We start from the raw sequence: 17,392 nt of genomic DNA on the forward strand, positions 1-17,392 counted from the left end.
GTACATGTATGTTGCGTAAGTTATAACACCTATCCTGCTTTAATGAGCGTCAACACACAATCAATGAAGTCAAATCAGTCCTAGTTGAGCAAGTCAGTAACGGTATTTCTTACTTTCACCATAAGTTATTTATTTATATGACTTTGGTCTATAGCTGTCAAAGGCCTCGGCCTTAAAACCGGTTACCGCTGTGATGTCACACACTCAGGGCTGGCTGGCTCAGTGGGGCAGCTCAAACGCCAACTTTGCGGTCGATTTTAACTCTCAAAAATGTATATTTTTTATTCCCATTTATGCAGCATACAAGAGTCAAGGATGGAGATACTATCCACTCAGAAATTAATTTAAAAATAAAGGTTCTACGTATCTGCTTTAATGCCTTCTAGCAAGTTTCATAGGATCATGCACCCTTACATAAGTAAAGTTTATGCTCCATGGTTACTGAAATTTACACTAAAGAGTGTGTCCAAGAAACAGTACATCAAGTTATAAACAATTTCACATCAAATACATTTAGGAAACATATTCCCTGCAGTATATGCATTAGTTCAATCTGCATGACTGAGTGTAGTGGGAATGATCATAGAGACGTACCACAGCAAGAAGACCCTTGACATGCAAGTATTTGACAATCTGACACTCTAGATATGTTTGAAAACTACAGCCTGTCCTAAAACTTCTCTCTTTTTCATGTATATCACAAGTTGTAATATTTTAAAGCTGATTATCCCCAGAATGTCAAAAGGGAAAAATTCCACAAAGATGTTTTTTTCCCCCCAATTCCACTGAAAGACGCTCCATCTACCTCCACATAAAATCTACTTATGGTGGGAAAAACATTACTGCCAAATTATAAATAACAGTTTAGAAATCTGAGTTCTCAGTTTGATTATCGGCACCATCCACACCAGTCTCATCACACGAAGTAAAAATTTACTTGTGGCATTTAAATGAGCCTCATCACCCCCTGACTGAGCACTTTTTATGGTCACATTGGTGCTGAAAAAATTGCTGAATCAAAATTTAATGAACAAATTAATTTAACAATGTTTTAAATATTTTAAAACTTCTGTTGTCATTATGTGCATATGTACAACTCTTCTCAGTTTTGATGTGATGGTGCAGGTTTACTGGTGACGGCCAGAATATGATTACAAACTGAACTAATTACACATGTCCAATTCACTGACATGTAGCTATCCAACAACCTGATCAAGTAATGAAATCATACTTGCAAGCTTTTAGACATCTTTAGGGAGACTGACTGCATTTACTACTGTTTGTTAAACTGACTCATGTGACGTGACCTTTGCTGTCAGAGACCAAAACAGGGAATAGCTATACATCATCGCCATACAGTTTTGATACATTTTTAAATTATAATTTGTCATTTACTGGTCTCTTGTAATGTAGACATAGTGTAGTCACAGAAAACATCAATATTCGTGAAAACCTGATTTTTGTCTCATGTTTTCCAGAAATCGGCTGCAACAACTGACATCTACTGAATCCGATGGAGTTTTACAATCAAAAAGTTATCATTTATTTAAAGAATTGTATTATTAACTAGGTTAAAATGGATCTTAGTATGCTATCAAACACTGATTTAAGTTCAGGGTCTGTAATATCAAATGTTTCACTTAAAAGACAATTAAATGCAACTCCGTTCCTTTAAGTTGAACCAAAGCTTACCTTTGTGATGTGTACACATCCCAATGCAAACTGGTGAACTACTAATGGCTTCTTCTAAAATGGTTAACAAGTGCAAGTGAAATCTGAACTAAACAAACAAGTTAAAAGATTAGTGTGCAACATCAAAATAGATTTAATTTTTTTTCCAAGCATTCTTTTCCTGATTCAATTAGGATTTTACCTCTTTTCTATGTGCAAGTTCTTTAACTGCCCAAAAGCATTCACCTAGAAATGTTACATTTAATGGTTTTATTTTATTGTTTTACTTTTACAAATAATGTGGAAATACACTGGGGCAAAAAAGTATTTAGTCAGCCACCAATTGTGCAAGTTCTCCCACTTAAAAAGATGAGAGGCCTTTAATTTTCATCATAGGTACACTTCAAATATGAGAGACAGAATGGGGGGAAAGAATCCAGGAAATCACATTGTAGGATTTTTAATGAATTAATTGGTAAATTCCTCAGTAAAATAAGTATTTGGTCACCTACAAACAAGCAAGATTTCTGGCTCTCACAGACCTGTAACTACTTCTATAAGAGGCTCCTCTGTCCTCCACTCGTTACCTGTATTAATGGCACCTGTTTGAACTCGTTATCAGTATAAAAGACACCTGTCCACAACCTCAAACAGTCACACTCCAAACTCTACTATGGCCAAGACCAAAGAGCTGTCAAAGGACACCAGAAACAAAATTGTAGACCTGCACCAGGCTGGGAAGACTGAATCTGCAATAGGTAAGCAGCTTGGTGTGAAGAAATCAACTGTGGGAGCAATTATTAGAAAATGGAAGACATACAAGACCACTGATGATCTCCCTCGATCTGGGGCTCCACGCAAGATCTCACCCTGTGGGGTCAAAATGATCACAAGAACGGTGAGTAAAAATCCCAGAACCACATGGGGGGACCTAGTGAATGACCTGCAGAGAGCTGGGACCAAAGTAACAAAGGCTACTATCAGTAACACACTACGCCGCCAGGGACTCAAATCCTGCAGTGCCAGACGTGTCCCCCTGCTTAAGCCAGTACATGTCCAGGCCCGTCTGAAGTTTGCTAGAGAGCATTTGGATGATCCAGAAGAGGATTGGGAGAATGTCATATGGTCAGATGAAACCAAAATAGAACTTTTTGGTAAAAACTCAACTTGTGTTTGGAGGAGAAAGAATGCCAAGTTGCATCCAAAGAACACCATACCTACTGTGAAGCATGGGGGTGGAAACATCATGCTTTGGGGCTGTTTTTCTGCAAAGGGACCAGGATGACTGATCTGTGTAAAGGAAAGAATGAATGGGGCCATGTATCGTGAGATTTTGAATGAAAACCTCCTTCCATCAGCAAGGGCATTGAAGATGAAACGTGGCTGGGTCTTTGGGCATAACAATGATCCCAAACACACCGTGCGGGCAACGAAGGAGTGGCTTCGTAAGAAGCATTTCAAGGTCCTGGAGTGGCCTAGCCAGTCTCCAGATCTCAACCCCATAGAAGATATTTGGAGGGAGTTGAAAGTCCGTGTTGCCCAGCGACAGCCCCAAAACATCACTGCTCTAGAGGAGATCTGCATGGAGGAATGGGCCAAAATACCAGCAACAGTGTGTGAAAACCTTGTGAAGACTTACAGAAAACGTTTGACCTCTGTTATATACCCTTTGTTGGCAATGACAAAGTATTGAGATGAACTTTTGTTATTGACCAAATACTTATTTTCCATCATAATTTGCAAATACATTCTTTAAAAATCAGACAATGTGATTTTCTGGATTTTTTTTTCTCAATTTGCCTCTCATAGCTGAGGTATACCTATGATAAAAATTACAGGCCTCTCTCATCTTTTTAAGGGGGAGAACTTGCACAATTGGTGACTGACTAAATACTTTTTTGCCCCACTGTACAGTCCCCTCTGAAATTACTGGAACTGCAAGACAAATCTTTTTGATTTTGATATACACTGAAGACATCTGGGTTTGAGATCAAAAGATGAATGAGAGGACAGATCAGAGTTTCCGCTTTCATTTCCTGATATTCACATCTGGAGGTGCTAAACAACTTAGAACATAATCACCTTTTCTTTGAACCCACCCATTTTTCAAATGATCAAGTCTTGAAAAATGCAACTGATACTTGTTTCTTGTTGCCCAGGTGCGACTGATTGTTTAAACATTTCAAAGCAAATGTCCACAATGCACGTTGTCTCAATGCTCTGGGTTTTGCCTGTGAAGACTGCATTTGTTGTTAAAAAGATAAACCAGCATGAAGACAAGGAAGCTGTCTATGGGAGAAAGGCAAAAAAAAATACAAAATCCACAAGTCAAACAGGTCAACCAAGGAAAACAGCAGGGGTTTATGACAAACATGAGAGTTGTGAAGAAAAACAAAAACAGTCAGTGACATCAGCAACCCCCAAATGGCAGAGGTGAAGGTAGCACAATCCACTGCTTGAAGACTTTGAGAGCAGAAATATAGAGGCCATACCACAAGAGGCAAACCATTCATCAGCAGTAAGAATCAGAAGGCCAGATTGGAATTCACAAAGAAATACAGACCATGAGCCTCAAAAGTTCAAGAATGAAGATTAACCTCTACTAAAGTGATGGAAAGGCCAAAGTGTGAAGATCCAAAACATATGAGCTCATCTGTCAAGCACACTGGAGGTAGCGTCATGGAATGGGCTCACTAATGTTTATTGATGGTATATCTGATGATGGTAGCAGCAGAATGAATTCAGAAGTCGATAGAAACGTTCTGTCTGCCCATTTACAGAGATGTGCATCCAATCTAATTGGGAGGAACTTCATCATACAGCAAGACAATGACCCAAAACAAAGAACTTCATCACGGTGAAAAAAAGTGTAGGGAAAAAGATTGACCAACTCGATCATCAGACCTTACCCACTTCCTGAAAAGGAGACTGAAGAGAGAAACCCCCGACAACAAAACAATGGTACAAGCCTTTAAAAGCATCACAAAAGAACAACAGTTTGGTGATGTTAGTGGGTCGCTGGCTTAATGTAGTTATTGCAAACAAGGGATATGCAACATAATATTAAGTGTTACTCATTTTAAGGCCATCTGTTCCAATAATTTTGCTTACCAAAAATGTGGGTGGTCTGCTACAAAAGGTGCCATTTTTCTAAGCTGTATAATACATCTAGATGTAAATATCAAGGAATGAAAGCTGAAATTCTGATCCATCGTTTCATTCATCTGTATTTGAATTTGTATTTCAAATACAAATGCCGTCAGTGTATAGTAAAAACTGAAGAATTGGTCTTGCCATTCCAATATTTTTGAAAAGGACAAAACGATGTGTAATTGTTGAAGCAAAGAAAATCAAAAACTTGAGCGAGAGAAAAAGAAATCTAGAGAAACTGAAGCCTGTGACTGACTCAAAAGTTGTATTTACAGTACATATTCCTCTTTTCATAAACACTTCAAAGAAAGCCAAGGTGTTCTGATAGACAGGCATATCAGAATCCAGTGCTAAACACTTAGTGTGGCCATAAACATAAAAACTTGGAACTGCTTTTATAGGAAACTCCTTTTACTGCAAAAAGCATGTTGAGTGCACTTCATTCCACATGGACATGTAATGGAATTAGTAACATTATAAACTGGTTGGATCATATGCAACTGCACTCATTCTCCAGTTATGATTCACACATTCAAAACACAAACATTTATGGACAAAACTGTGTAAGCAACAAAGTATTAACAAGTGCTGCCAGGCAAAACAAACCTCGCCCGGTAGCACTTATGATGAATATGATGGAAGATATTGCAAAAAAAAAAAAAAAACGATTTTGACCTTTTTGGTGACCTTGACCTTGTGTGTGAACATACTTGGCCAATAAACATGGTTTTGACTCTGTCACCCCCTGCGACAGCATGTTTGTCAGCCTCGGTTTGGAGGTTTCAGTTTTGAAAACTGTAAGAGTAGAATAGAATAAAGTACAGACAGTGGAACACACTTTCCCTCTGTAATAAGCATAAACGTGTCTGAAAGTGATTTCTTTAGTCTAGTCCATTTATTTACAATTTATAGTAATAAATCAGAGTGGGGAAGTTATCAATGGAGTTTTAAAATGGGCGTGGCCAAAACCCCTTCCTTTGCGTATGTAAACGAACCAAGAAATCATCCAATGACAGTGTATGCAAATAAAGCAGGTAGTGATCCAATCAACGTGTTTGTGGGCGGAGTCTTTCCAAGGCAGGGCTCCTGCAGTCTGAGCTCGGAGCTTTTTTAAAAATACCTTTTTGGTCACCATAACCTTGGCCGGATAGCCCCCAAAATTTTGGAGGTTCTATTTGAGACCAATGCCCATCTATCCTGAAAGTTTCATGAAGATTGGTCCATCCGTTTCCCCGTAACATCAAGAAAGAAAGAAAGAAAGAAAGAAAGAAAGAAAGAAAGAAAGAAAACAATACCTCGGCCCTTGGTGGACTCCATCCTGGGTGAGGTAACCAGGAAATTCAAGGTATATTAGCATTTTTTAAAGCCTTCATTAACACAGTTTGGTTCATTAGTACAGAATAACCTATCTTTCAAGCACCTTACAAACCAGTAAACCTTACATTTCTTGAATACTCTGATACTCAGTAGGGTTGAAGATGATTTAATTTTCTCTACATGATAGTGCCTTGATAAAAGAGTGACATTTACTCTGATTATATATACACCCCAATTTGGTCTTACCAATTCCCACTCACTAGATAACTCCCCTCTATCACACATGACATCCACCAACTGAGGAGGGTAGGGCTAGCACATGCCTTCACCAAGGCACATGAAGCCAACCTTCATATCTTTTTGAACTACTGCTCATGCAGAGTCACAGGGCAGCACAACACAATCAGACAAAAAGCGCTATCTGCCCTATTCTGTATGCAGGAGTTCACAGATGCCCACAATCGATTCCACTGTAAATGACAGGAGTGTGTTTGCTTGGAGTCACATTCAATTTCTGGATGATAGGCTGAACACTTTCCTAGTGAGCCAGTCGCATCCTTTTATAAAAGGAACAGCTTGAAAAGGAACATCTCTTGAACGAACACTTTTCATCTTATGTTGCAATGTGGGCTACATTAAACACTGTCACTAAAATTAGTCAAAAGAATGTGAACGGACTTACCACTCATGAACAAAGATTATTCCGTGCTACCTCCAAAATGCATACTAGGTATTAATTACTAAGTCTAAACAGTAATGACCGTGCAGACCTATTACAACCCCAAAAGAGACAGTACAGGATTGTATGTTGAAACTGAAATTAAAACTGAAAATAATGATTTGTAAATAATCTTTCAGCTGTATTGCATTCAAAGCAACATAGCAGCACATTTTGATGTTTTACCTCATGATTTTTGTTTTTAAATAAGCACTTTTCAGTTTTGATTCATGCAACACATTAAAAACAATTGGGACGTAAAGCATGGACCACTTTGGAATGTTTCCATTCCTTCTCAACACTTGGATGTTTGAGGACTGAAGACACCAAGCGATGAAGTGTTGCAGATGTTATTCTTTCCCCATTCTTCTTGCAAACATCAACTGAGCTTGACAGTGGCTAGCTTGTCAGCTAAATCTAAATAAGATTATTACCTGACCCGATTTGTGTTCGCCAGATTGACATTTAGGAAATCTGCAACCACTGGTGCTATATTGAGTAAGAGTCCTTTCTAAGATGGAAGTCTGGTGAAATATGACCCTCCTCCTTCATAGCTTCAAAAGGACTTGCTTTTCACCCATAGACGGCTCTTCATATTGTTTTTATCCTTAACAACAAATACAGTCTTCACAGGTGAAACTCAGGGCTCAAACCAAGAGTAGACATTCAGACTGACTCTTTAAATAGTCAGTTAGTCTAACAGGACATGCCTGGGCAACAAGACACACGTGTTCCAATATTTTTGATCACTTGTGGTGGGTTCGAACAAAAGGTGCCATATTCTATCATGATTAACTCATCTAAATGTAAATATTAGGAAATAAAAGCTGAAATTTGGACCTATTGATCCCAAATGCAAATGTCTTCAGTGTATAGCAAAAACAAAAGAACTGACCTTGCCATCCCAATAATTTTGGCAGGAGACCTCTCGATCATATTGCTGACTGAAGGTTACCACACCACTGTGCATTAAAATTGCATTGAACATTATTGGTTGAGAAAGCAGATGCAATTAAAAAAATGACAATTGACCTGTTGATTTTTTGATTGTCTATGAGGTGACCATTTCTTTATATGAATATTAAGAACAATATCACAGCATCAACTCAAGTGTTTGCATGGCATAATCTGATCTTGAAATCCCATATGCGAGAATCTTATGATGCAGTATCTATACACATGCTTAAAAGTTAGTGCACAAGTTTTATTTTGGGATTAGTCTGGAATCAATATCTAAAGCCCAATATTGGCATGACATTCAATATCCATGATGAGAGTATGTAAACTTCTGACCACAACTGTATACAGCGATCTGCTGCAAACGTTGGAGAAAAATTGCTGAGAATTTATAGCCCGTCCTTACAGGCCTTACTTGTATCTAATGGACTGGACCCAAAGGCATTTTTAGAATTCTACCACAGTCACCTGGCTAATAACTGATCTGTGAGGCTCTCCATTAAAAGATCTTAACCAGCTGCTGTGTCTTGGTAATTTTTAGCTACAACAGTCCTTTAAAATTTTTAGCCATATTTTGTTACCCATCGTCCTTGATGCATCTTATGTATGGCCATAATTCAGACAGAATTAGCAGCAGCAATTTCTGAAACAGTGGAGACAGACATGCATCCCTGGCCCATCTTAAGCAGGTAGATCTAGTTTTAAATGCTTCAAAGGAAAGGAATGATGATGCAAACTACGTATGCAAGCCAAAAATCTGTGGAGATATCTGCATTTCATACCTTAACATACAGCCTGTAAAAAACAAAAACAACCCACAGTTAAACCATTAGATTAAACTAGATTATCTAGCCAAATCTTTTGATGTTTTAGACCATTAGAGCTCTATATTAATCTTAAGATGTTACACTGTTGTTCATTAGCTATTGCCTGTTGTGTTAAACATACACTACAATAAAAGGTTTGTGGACATCTGACATTATTACCCACGTTGGCTTTTCCCAAACTGTGGCCCAAATTTGGAAGCACACAATAGTACAGGATGTCTTTGTATAATATAGCATTACAATTTCCCTTCACTGGAACCAAGAGGCCCAAACCTGTTCCAGAAACAATGCCCCCGTGCACAAAGTGAGGTCCATGAAGACATGGTCTGCCAAGGTTTGAGAGAAAGAACTCGAAGTCTGCATAGAGCCCTGACCTCAACCCCACTGAACAGCTTCATGGGATGAATTGGACCAACTTCAATGCTCTGAAGTGGCTGAATGAGCAAATCCCCACAGCCACGTTCCAAAATCTAGCAGAAAGCCAGCAAAGGGAGGGACTAAATCTGGAATGTTCAAACAGCACATATAGGTGTGATGATCAGGTGTCCACACTCTTTTGTGCTCCTGACACATTATAATTAATAATTAGATAATTGCTGCTACAGCCTGAAGGTAATACTCAGGATAATGTGTCAGGGGCACCTCTGCCAGACAGCCAACTATGTCGCTGGATAAATTAACTTATTGTTGATAACTAAGGAGGTGTACATTTCAGCATAGCTCACTCGATTAGTTAATTACTCAAATTTGCAATTCTCAGACAGAGAACATTTTCACATTGTGTCAATTTTGTGTATGTATGTAATATATATATAAAAGTTGTTCCATGAAATCGAGTTGTACATGAGCTAATAGCCGAAGAATCACGTAGTGCCAAGTTGGCTATAAGACATGTTCAACGAAATTGAGCGGAATAACTTTTATTCTATTCACATTCACTGGATTTTGAAAAAGAGCATTTTTATTTTTTGCAAATTCGATAAATAAAAACTTGTGAAAAATGCGATAATTCTTGAAAAATAAAAATTACACTCTTACCATAAAATACTTTTATTCCATATTTTGTTACTTTTTTGGGGTTTTGTTTTCAAGTAGAGTTTTTATATTGTCCTCAGTTGGTTCAGCAACACACTCTGCCATTTTGTTTTTCTCTACTCAGTATAGGAGCTGATATCCTAGTAACAGAGTAGCCAATAAGAGTGTGTGACTGCTCATTACTCATTTCCAGTGTGTGATTGCTCATTTATAAAAAAGCAATTGCTCAAAGTTGTCAGCAGGCAACCTCGACAATTTTCTTGATCACAATTTTTTTTTTAAAATATAAACTCGGCAGCACGGTGGTGTAGTGGTTAGCGCTGTCACCTCACAGCAAGAAGGTCCGGATTCGAGCCCTGTGGCCGGCGAGGGCCTTTCTGTGCGGAGTTTGCATGTTCTCCCCATGTCCGCGTGGGTTTCCTCCGGGTGCTCCGGTTTCCCCCACCGTCCAAAGACATGCAGGTTAGGTTAACTGGTGTGACTAAATTGACTGTAGGTGTGAATGTGAATGGTTGTCTGTGTCTATGTGTCAGCCCTGCGATGACCTGGCGACTTGTCCAGGGTGTACCCCGCCTTTCGCCCGTAGTCAGCTGGGATAGGCTCCAGCTTGCCTGCGACCCTGTAAAACAGGATAAAGCGGCTAGAGATAATGAGATGAGACGAAAATATAAACTCGTGAATTATAGTAGCAATACTTTTACTGAAAATGGATTTGTACTCTTTCTACCACTGAATTCAGAACACTGTTGGGGCAATCACCTGCATAACCTTGAGCTTATTCCCTATTCAATAATGTGGTTGGCATTGGGGGTTTAAAAAAAAAAAAAAAACACCATGATGCCCATCTTATTTAGCTGAAAATGGTTGTTGAAATAAAATGATGAGGGCTCCTATGTATAGGCAAACTGCAGGAGTCCAACTGATTTGCAAGCAGGGTTGAGAGCTGCTTCAGGCTAGGAGTCTGTATTCAGTATTGATGCGCCTTTCCTCAGGGACTAGAACTATGCAGAATGCCTTCCATTTTCCATAACTTTTGATACCGGTATTCATCTTGTGCCTGAATATCCTGGTTGTAGATTCCAGTCAATTTCCCTCAAGTTCTTTGGTTCAGTCCTGAACTAGGATTGAGAACTCTGTGCCATAAGGGATGAATCCTTGACTTTTCTCTTCTTCTGAAGATCCACTTGCTACAATAGTAGATGTCACATTAGGAGTTTTGCGTTCCATCGCCATTCCCAGAAAAATGTCCATGTTATGGTTAAGAGTATCATACCTTAAAAAGCTTACAAAGGGAAAAATAAAAGACAGACAATAAAAAATAAACAAAGGTGACTAACTTTGGCACTGCCAGAGGTAATGAAGAGATCCCAGATCTTGAAATCTTCTGGGACATTATATAAACCCTTCTGGTAATATTACTGTTTCAAGTCCGTTAGTCACAATTTGTACAGAAATCAGGCTAATAAACCACCATTGTTACATTTCTTTCAGACAAATAGCTACAGACACGCAACACATTAAAAGAAAACCCTTAATAAATGATTGGAGAAACAGGAGTGCAGATGCTTCCAGGTATGTGTGCTGAAATACAGTTAACATCCTTCCATAATCTACAGCATGCATAAAAATGTTGATTAAAAAAAAAAAAAAGACTGCTTTTTGAAGCAAGGCCCAGTCCTCAAGAACTGGGCCTTCATACTTGAAAACATCTTTTCTTAACTGTTTTGCCATTCCATCCATACTAAACTGACATTTATGAACCACAAAATAATTTTTTTTTTCAAATTCACCCTGAAGTGCTATTTTAGCATTAGTTATGTGTATAAAAGAAAATGTAGGTCTTGGAAAATGATTATGCAAGATTGTCATGTGGACATTACAATTCCAAGATAAGCAGGTATTAGGCTCATGTCAAAACAAATTAAATGGGCCAGACTCCCCATGTGTATGTCCAGCATGCTTTTTTCTTGTCATTTTCATGCTTGTTGAGAAGAAACTTATGGTAAAAGGACTGAAAATATTACAGAGGCAGGGCCCCCTCCCTATTGGTGTGGACTAGTGCAATATAACAAAAAATAGAAGAGCAACTGTTCTTCCACTGACTAAGAATGTCAGTGAAGGATATGATCAGACAGTCAGCAAGAAGAACCAGTCTAGAGAGAGTTATTATAAATCAAATAAACCTCTCATTACAAAAAGACAAATGCACATTTGAGAGCTCAAATGGTACCAAAAACCAAAAAAAAAACAAAAACCCCACCCCACCCCATAGGCACGGGTGTACAGAGGATATTTTTTTTTGGGGGGGGGGCCAAAGCCAAAAAAAAAAGGATGTTCAGAAGCCATCTTTCTCACACATTCTGTACAAATGGACAAGTGCATGTTTGGAGTAACACCAAAAGAAATGGTACAAGCATGACTCCTACAGTGGATGGTCCAGTAGCTTATTAAGGACACTTTCCCCCCTTTTAATTCACCACAGTCTGTAGGCTAGCCAAACCATAAAAAAAAAAAATATTATAAGCCCCTCTGTAGTAATTTGTATTTGTAACAAAAATGGACCAAGAGAAAGGACTTAGGACTAGTGTGCTCTGTATAAGTGTATCTGTCAAGTTCCCTTCACATAATTCTACCCAAGAAAGTAAGAGTTTTTCTGGAGGTTATCAGCTAGTAGCTTGCAAAAGTAGTGAAATACTACCCAGACATACAGTTAGGAGAATTTTCCCCACCCACCAGAACTAAGACTATATTTATTTTATAAAAAAATTCCATATAAAAGATTAAAAAAAAAAAAAAAAAAAAAAAAAAAAACTTTACTGCACAAAATTCTTGGACATACCCAAGCTCTCAACTCCTTCAGGAGCCTTCATCAGGGATGAAGCTTGGCTATGTCCAAGAATTTTGTGCAGTAAAAAGTTTTTTAAAAATCTTTATATGGAATTGATCGCTGCATAGATGAAAATCTTCAATGGAAAAAAATTTATATATATGTTATTCCACGAAATCAAGTTGTACATGAGCCGATAGCCGATGAGGTGTGTAGCACCGAGTTGGCTATAAGCCATGCACGAGATTGAGTGAAATAACAGTTTTATTATATTCACATTCATTGGATTTTGAAAAACTGAGCAATTTTTATTTTTTGGAAATTCCAGAAATAAAAACTTTATATAAAACATCCAAGAAAATAATTTCCCACTTAGAACATAAACAAACCGGTGAAATGACAGTAGCAATTTGTGAAAAATGCTATAATGATAATTCTTGGGGGGGGGGGGGGGGGATACGTTCTTACCATCAAATACTTTTATTCCATATTTTGTCACTTTTTTGGTATTTTGGGGGGATTTTATTTTCGAATTTTTATTTCGTCCTCAGTGGGTTCAGCAACGCTCCACCATTTTGTTTTTCTCTATTCATGGTATACAAGCTGATAGCCTTGTAGTAGAATAGCCAATCAGAGCACACAATCGCTTGTATCCAGTGAATGTGGATAGAATGAATTTTATATAAAGCCAGAAACAGATGTTTATCTATAGCTGAATACATCTATGGATATACCGTTTCTACACAATACATGAGGACCACAGAGATTTCAGCTCCATTATGTTCTCTTTTGTAAGAAGCAAAGGGCTATATTCAGTTTTGAGTTAATAGCTCAATAGGGACCTAATACTAAAACCATGAACATCAGAATTCAGACCTCAGACATAACTTCAGATTTAAGCTCTATTCAGAAGTTGCGTGAGCCATGCATGTGCAGAATTAACCACTGGCACACGATATATACAAGTAAAATAAAATGCAAAATAAATAAGGGTAAACCAAAATCATTGTTTGAAAATGTGATGTTACCTGTTAAATACACACACAAAAAAAAGATAATTAAAAAGAATATAAAACTTGAGTCAACGACCTTCTACACAATTTTTTTTTCATCTGTATAAGTGACTTCAACTCGAGATTTTCCTGGTACCTGGTCAAGAAAGTGAACAAAATTTAGCATGGGTCTTTTGATATAGCATTGTATGTGTGGTTGTGGTGACAACATAAGAGGATTGTATGTAATTTATCGAGCCGAGCCAAGCCATGCCACACCACCCAGTGAAAAAGGGCTACACTTCACTTGTGCACCAGATCTTTTTTTTTTTTTTTAAACTCTTGCGACATTTGTCACACAAGTGATTGCTGAGCACAATCATGGACAATGAAAACACTGAAAACATGGACTACATTTAAAAAAAAAAAAAACGTTTAGAGGCACAAATGCACAAAACTAACTTTTTAAGTATGTTTATTCAAGAACTGCCATTTCAGGAAAAGAAAAACAACCTGCCATATTAATATTCACTAAAACAAAAACGACTGCTAAAAGGCATGCACATTTTACATGACATACACTAGTATCACCATCATGTACTAGAAGTAGTTAAAAAAAAAAATCACTAACTCAGATGTACAAATAGGATGGCCCAAGCAACATGCGCTTGCCAAAAAGCTATACTAAAACATTTATCTAATAACATGGGACTGATAACATGTTATATGCAACAAATTCTTAGAACTTCGTGGTTGGAAAAGGGCATGTGTTTCTCTTTAAAGCATGCTGTATACAAGACACTGTTAGCGTATTGGCATTTTTGTTTTGTTTCCACAGAAAAATAACGTTAAGTGAAATGAGCTTTTTGCAAACTCCTTCTCATACAACCATATTTACTTTATTCCATTTCTTGGTTTCTGCTTAATACAGATCTTAAAAGTCACACTGCAAATACATAAGCCTGGAAACAAAACAAAACAAACAAAAAAAATAGGATATTGGTCTAATTCTACTCATTTTGTTCTAACATGTCTTGTCAAATAGATGATTCTGTGTAGGAAAAAATGAACTGCACAGACGTGTATCTAAAGTCCCATCATCAGGAGAAAGAGAACAGGAAGGAAAAAAAAGGACCTATATAGTAGCTCAGCACAGATGTCACTACACAGATTTATTAAATTTCTCCCAGCAAAGTGTAGGAAAAGGACAAAGCAGAAGCAGCTTAAGAAGCTCCATCTGACAAGAGCCTGACTTCCCTACAGCATACGCACAGTTAAGGCAATGTCCGTCTAAAAACAGAACTATGTTTTCATTTAATGATTAAATTTGGTTCAATGCTAGCTAGGCCTCTCTACTTGGGGGGGAGGGGGGGGGGGTGTCAACACTAATAGTTGCCTGAGAGCATCACCACAAAAAAAAGGACATGAAAATGAATAATATCCACAAACAAGAGTTTAGATGTTCTGGATCAAAGACCAGAATTCACGATCGCGTAAGAAAAATAAAAGTCTAGTATCTACGGCGCTTGTTGTTGGGCCCATCAAAGTTTCCCCCAACAGGATTTCCTCGCCCAAATCCACCTGGACCACCCATAGGAGGCACAGGTCCTGCACCACCAATTACAGGGGACTGTTGTTGCTGAGGGGAATCAACACCTGGTCGAATACCCAAGGAAGAACCCATCTGAGCAGGCGCTCCCTGAGAAAATCTTTCATTACGCTACAGTATGATAGAAGAGGGAAATATACGTATGGTTATATGTGAAAGAAAATCCATTGAGAATCGGCCAGTTTAGTTTTGTTGCAGTTTTAAAGTCCAAAAAATTATCAGAAAAATTAATGTGAACATTTTGAATGTCACAACGTAGAAGTCCCCCAAGTTGACATGATGAAAAGCAGCCCCGTCCAGGTACCAACAAAAAAAGAGACAAATACAAATTAGTGTACATAAAAATGAATGTATGAGACAAAACTGCAGATCGGCATCTAACTGGTAAAATCATCATACAACAAATACTAATGCATACAATGAATAGGTCAAGAACATGCCAGAAAAATTAACAGGGCAAAATAATGCATTACAAAACGACAAATCTAACCACCCCGTATCCCCCCCAAAAAAAAGGTTTTGGATAAATTAAGGAGAATTGGCCACTTTTCTGGAATGTTAGATGACCACTGAAAATAAAAATCACCATATAATAAACAACTACAACAGAATTAAAACTATACAGTTTCAGTAAGGCTTATGTTAATACTATCAATTTCTTGCAAAACATAAAACAAATCAACTTTGTTGAGGTAACAGTTCACAAATGTGCTTTTCACAGCAAGAGGAAGGGGGGGGGGGGGGGGGGGGGGAGTGGTTAAATACTTTTACTAGGTCCTATCCACAAACTAAAAAGCCAGGTTCATGGCATGTTTGTATTGCATGTCTGAATTTATAAGTGCAATGATCAGAGAAATAGTAGCTAATAAATACTAGACAGTGTCATTTTGTGGTCATAATGTAGTCAATACTCCCTCCCCCACCCCCCACTTGTTGCTGCTTTGCACTTGGAATATGGTGATGTATTCATATCTGGCATCTGAAGTAAAATGTAGCTGTGTGTAGATTAGGCAGTCAAAAGTTTGGACACACCTACTCATTCATAGGTTTTTCTGTATTCTGACCATTTTCTACATTGTGAACACCACTGAAGACATTAAAACTATGAAATAACATGAAAAATAAGGAATTATGTGGTAAACAAAAGCGTTAAAAATGATTCATATTTTCGATTCTTCAAAGTGGCCACCGTTTACCTTAAATGATGCTTTGTACACTGTTGGCATTATCTTAACCAGCTTCATGAGGTAGTCGCCTGGAATGCTTTTCAGCATTTAACAGGCATGCCTCATCAAAAGTTAATTAGTGGAATGTCTTGCCTTTTTAATGTTTGAGGTCAAAGACTAAATAATAAAAAGGGTAAATATCCCTATTCCACAACTGTAGTAATCCATATTGTGCCAAGAACCGCTCAACTAAGCAAAGAGAAATGACAGTCCATCATTACTTTAAGACATGAAGCATCTTAATTACAAAACCCATTTCCAGAAAAAGTTGGGATATTTTCCAAAATGCAATAAACAGAAATCTGATATTAATTCACATGAACCTTTATTTAACTGACAAAAAGTACAAAGAAAATATTTTCAGTAGTTTTACTGACCAACTTAATTGTGTTTTGTAAATATAAACAAAGTTAGAATTTGATGCCTGCAACACATGCAGCACAAAAAAAAAAAAAAAAAAAAAAAAACCACCCACATTGGGACAGAGGCATTAATTTCCATTGTGTTACAGCACCTTTCCTTTTAATACATCACTAATTGTATGGGATCTGAGGATAATAATTGTTGCAGTTTTGCAATTGGAATGTGTGTCCATTCTTGCTCGATACAAGGCTTCAGATGCTCAACAGTCCATGGTCACAGTCGTCTGATTCTCCTCTTCATGACGTACCATACAGCACTGGCAGCAGGCCAGTCAAGCGCACACACTGTCTACAAAACCACGCCGTTGCAGCCCATGCAGAATGAGGCCTGGCATTGTCCTGCTGAAACTGGACATGGACTTCCCGGGAAGAGATGTCGCCTTGATGGCAACATGCGTCTCTTTAATATCCCAAAACACATATGCCTCCGCAGGTGTAGATGCTGATGGGCACTGATAAACCTCCATACCATCACAGATGCTGGTTTTTGCATCTTTCTCTGATAAACCTTTGGCACGAAGAACTTGGCGTCTGGTTTTCCCGAAAACAAGCTGAAATGTGGAGTCATCGGATTACAACACATATTTCCACAGTCTTTTGGTCCATCTGAGAGAAGTTTGGGCACAGAAATTGGTGGCATT

At 38.0% G+C, this 17,392-nt stretch overlaps 1 protein-coding gene across 1 annotated transcript in view; it reads right to left on the reverse strand.

Annotated features, from left to right (window-relative positions):
- Positions 1–13,952: 13,952 nt before the first annotated feature.
- The window catches only part of pspc1 (paraspeckle component 1), an 87,979-nt gene continuing 84,539 nt past the window's right edge, over positions 13,953–17,392 (reverse strand). The window contains 1 exon segment of the mRNA XM_060898712.1: positions 13,953–15,214. Coding sequence (XP_060754695.1) covers positions 15,005–15,214 — 210 coding nt within the window. The 3' untranslated portion in view covers positions 13,953–15,004.

Source organism: Neoarius graeffei, chromosome 18 (genome assembly GCF_027579695.1).
Source record: "Neoarius graeffei isolate fNeoGra1 chromosome 18, fNeoGra1.pri, whole genome shotgun sequence".
Taxonomy (NCBI): Eukaryota; Metazoa; Chordata; class Actinopteri; order Siluriformes; family Ariidae; genus Neoarius; species Neoarius graeffei.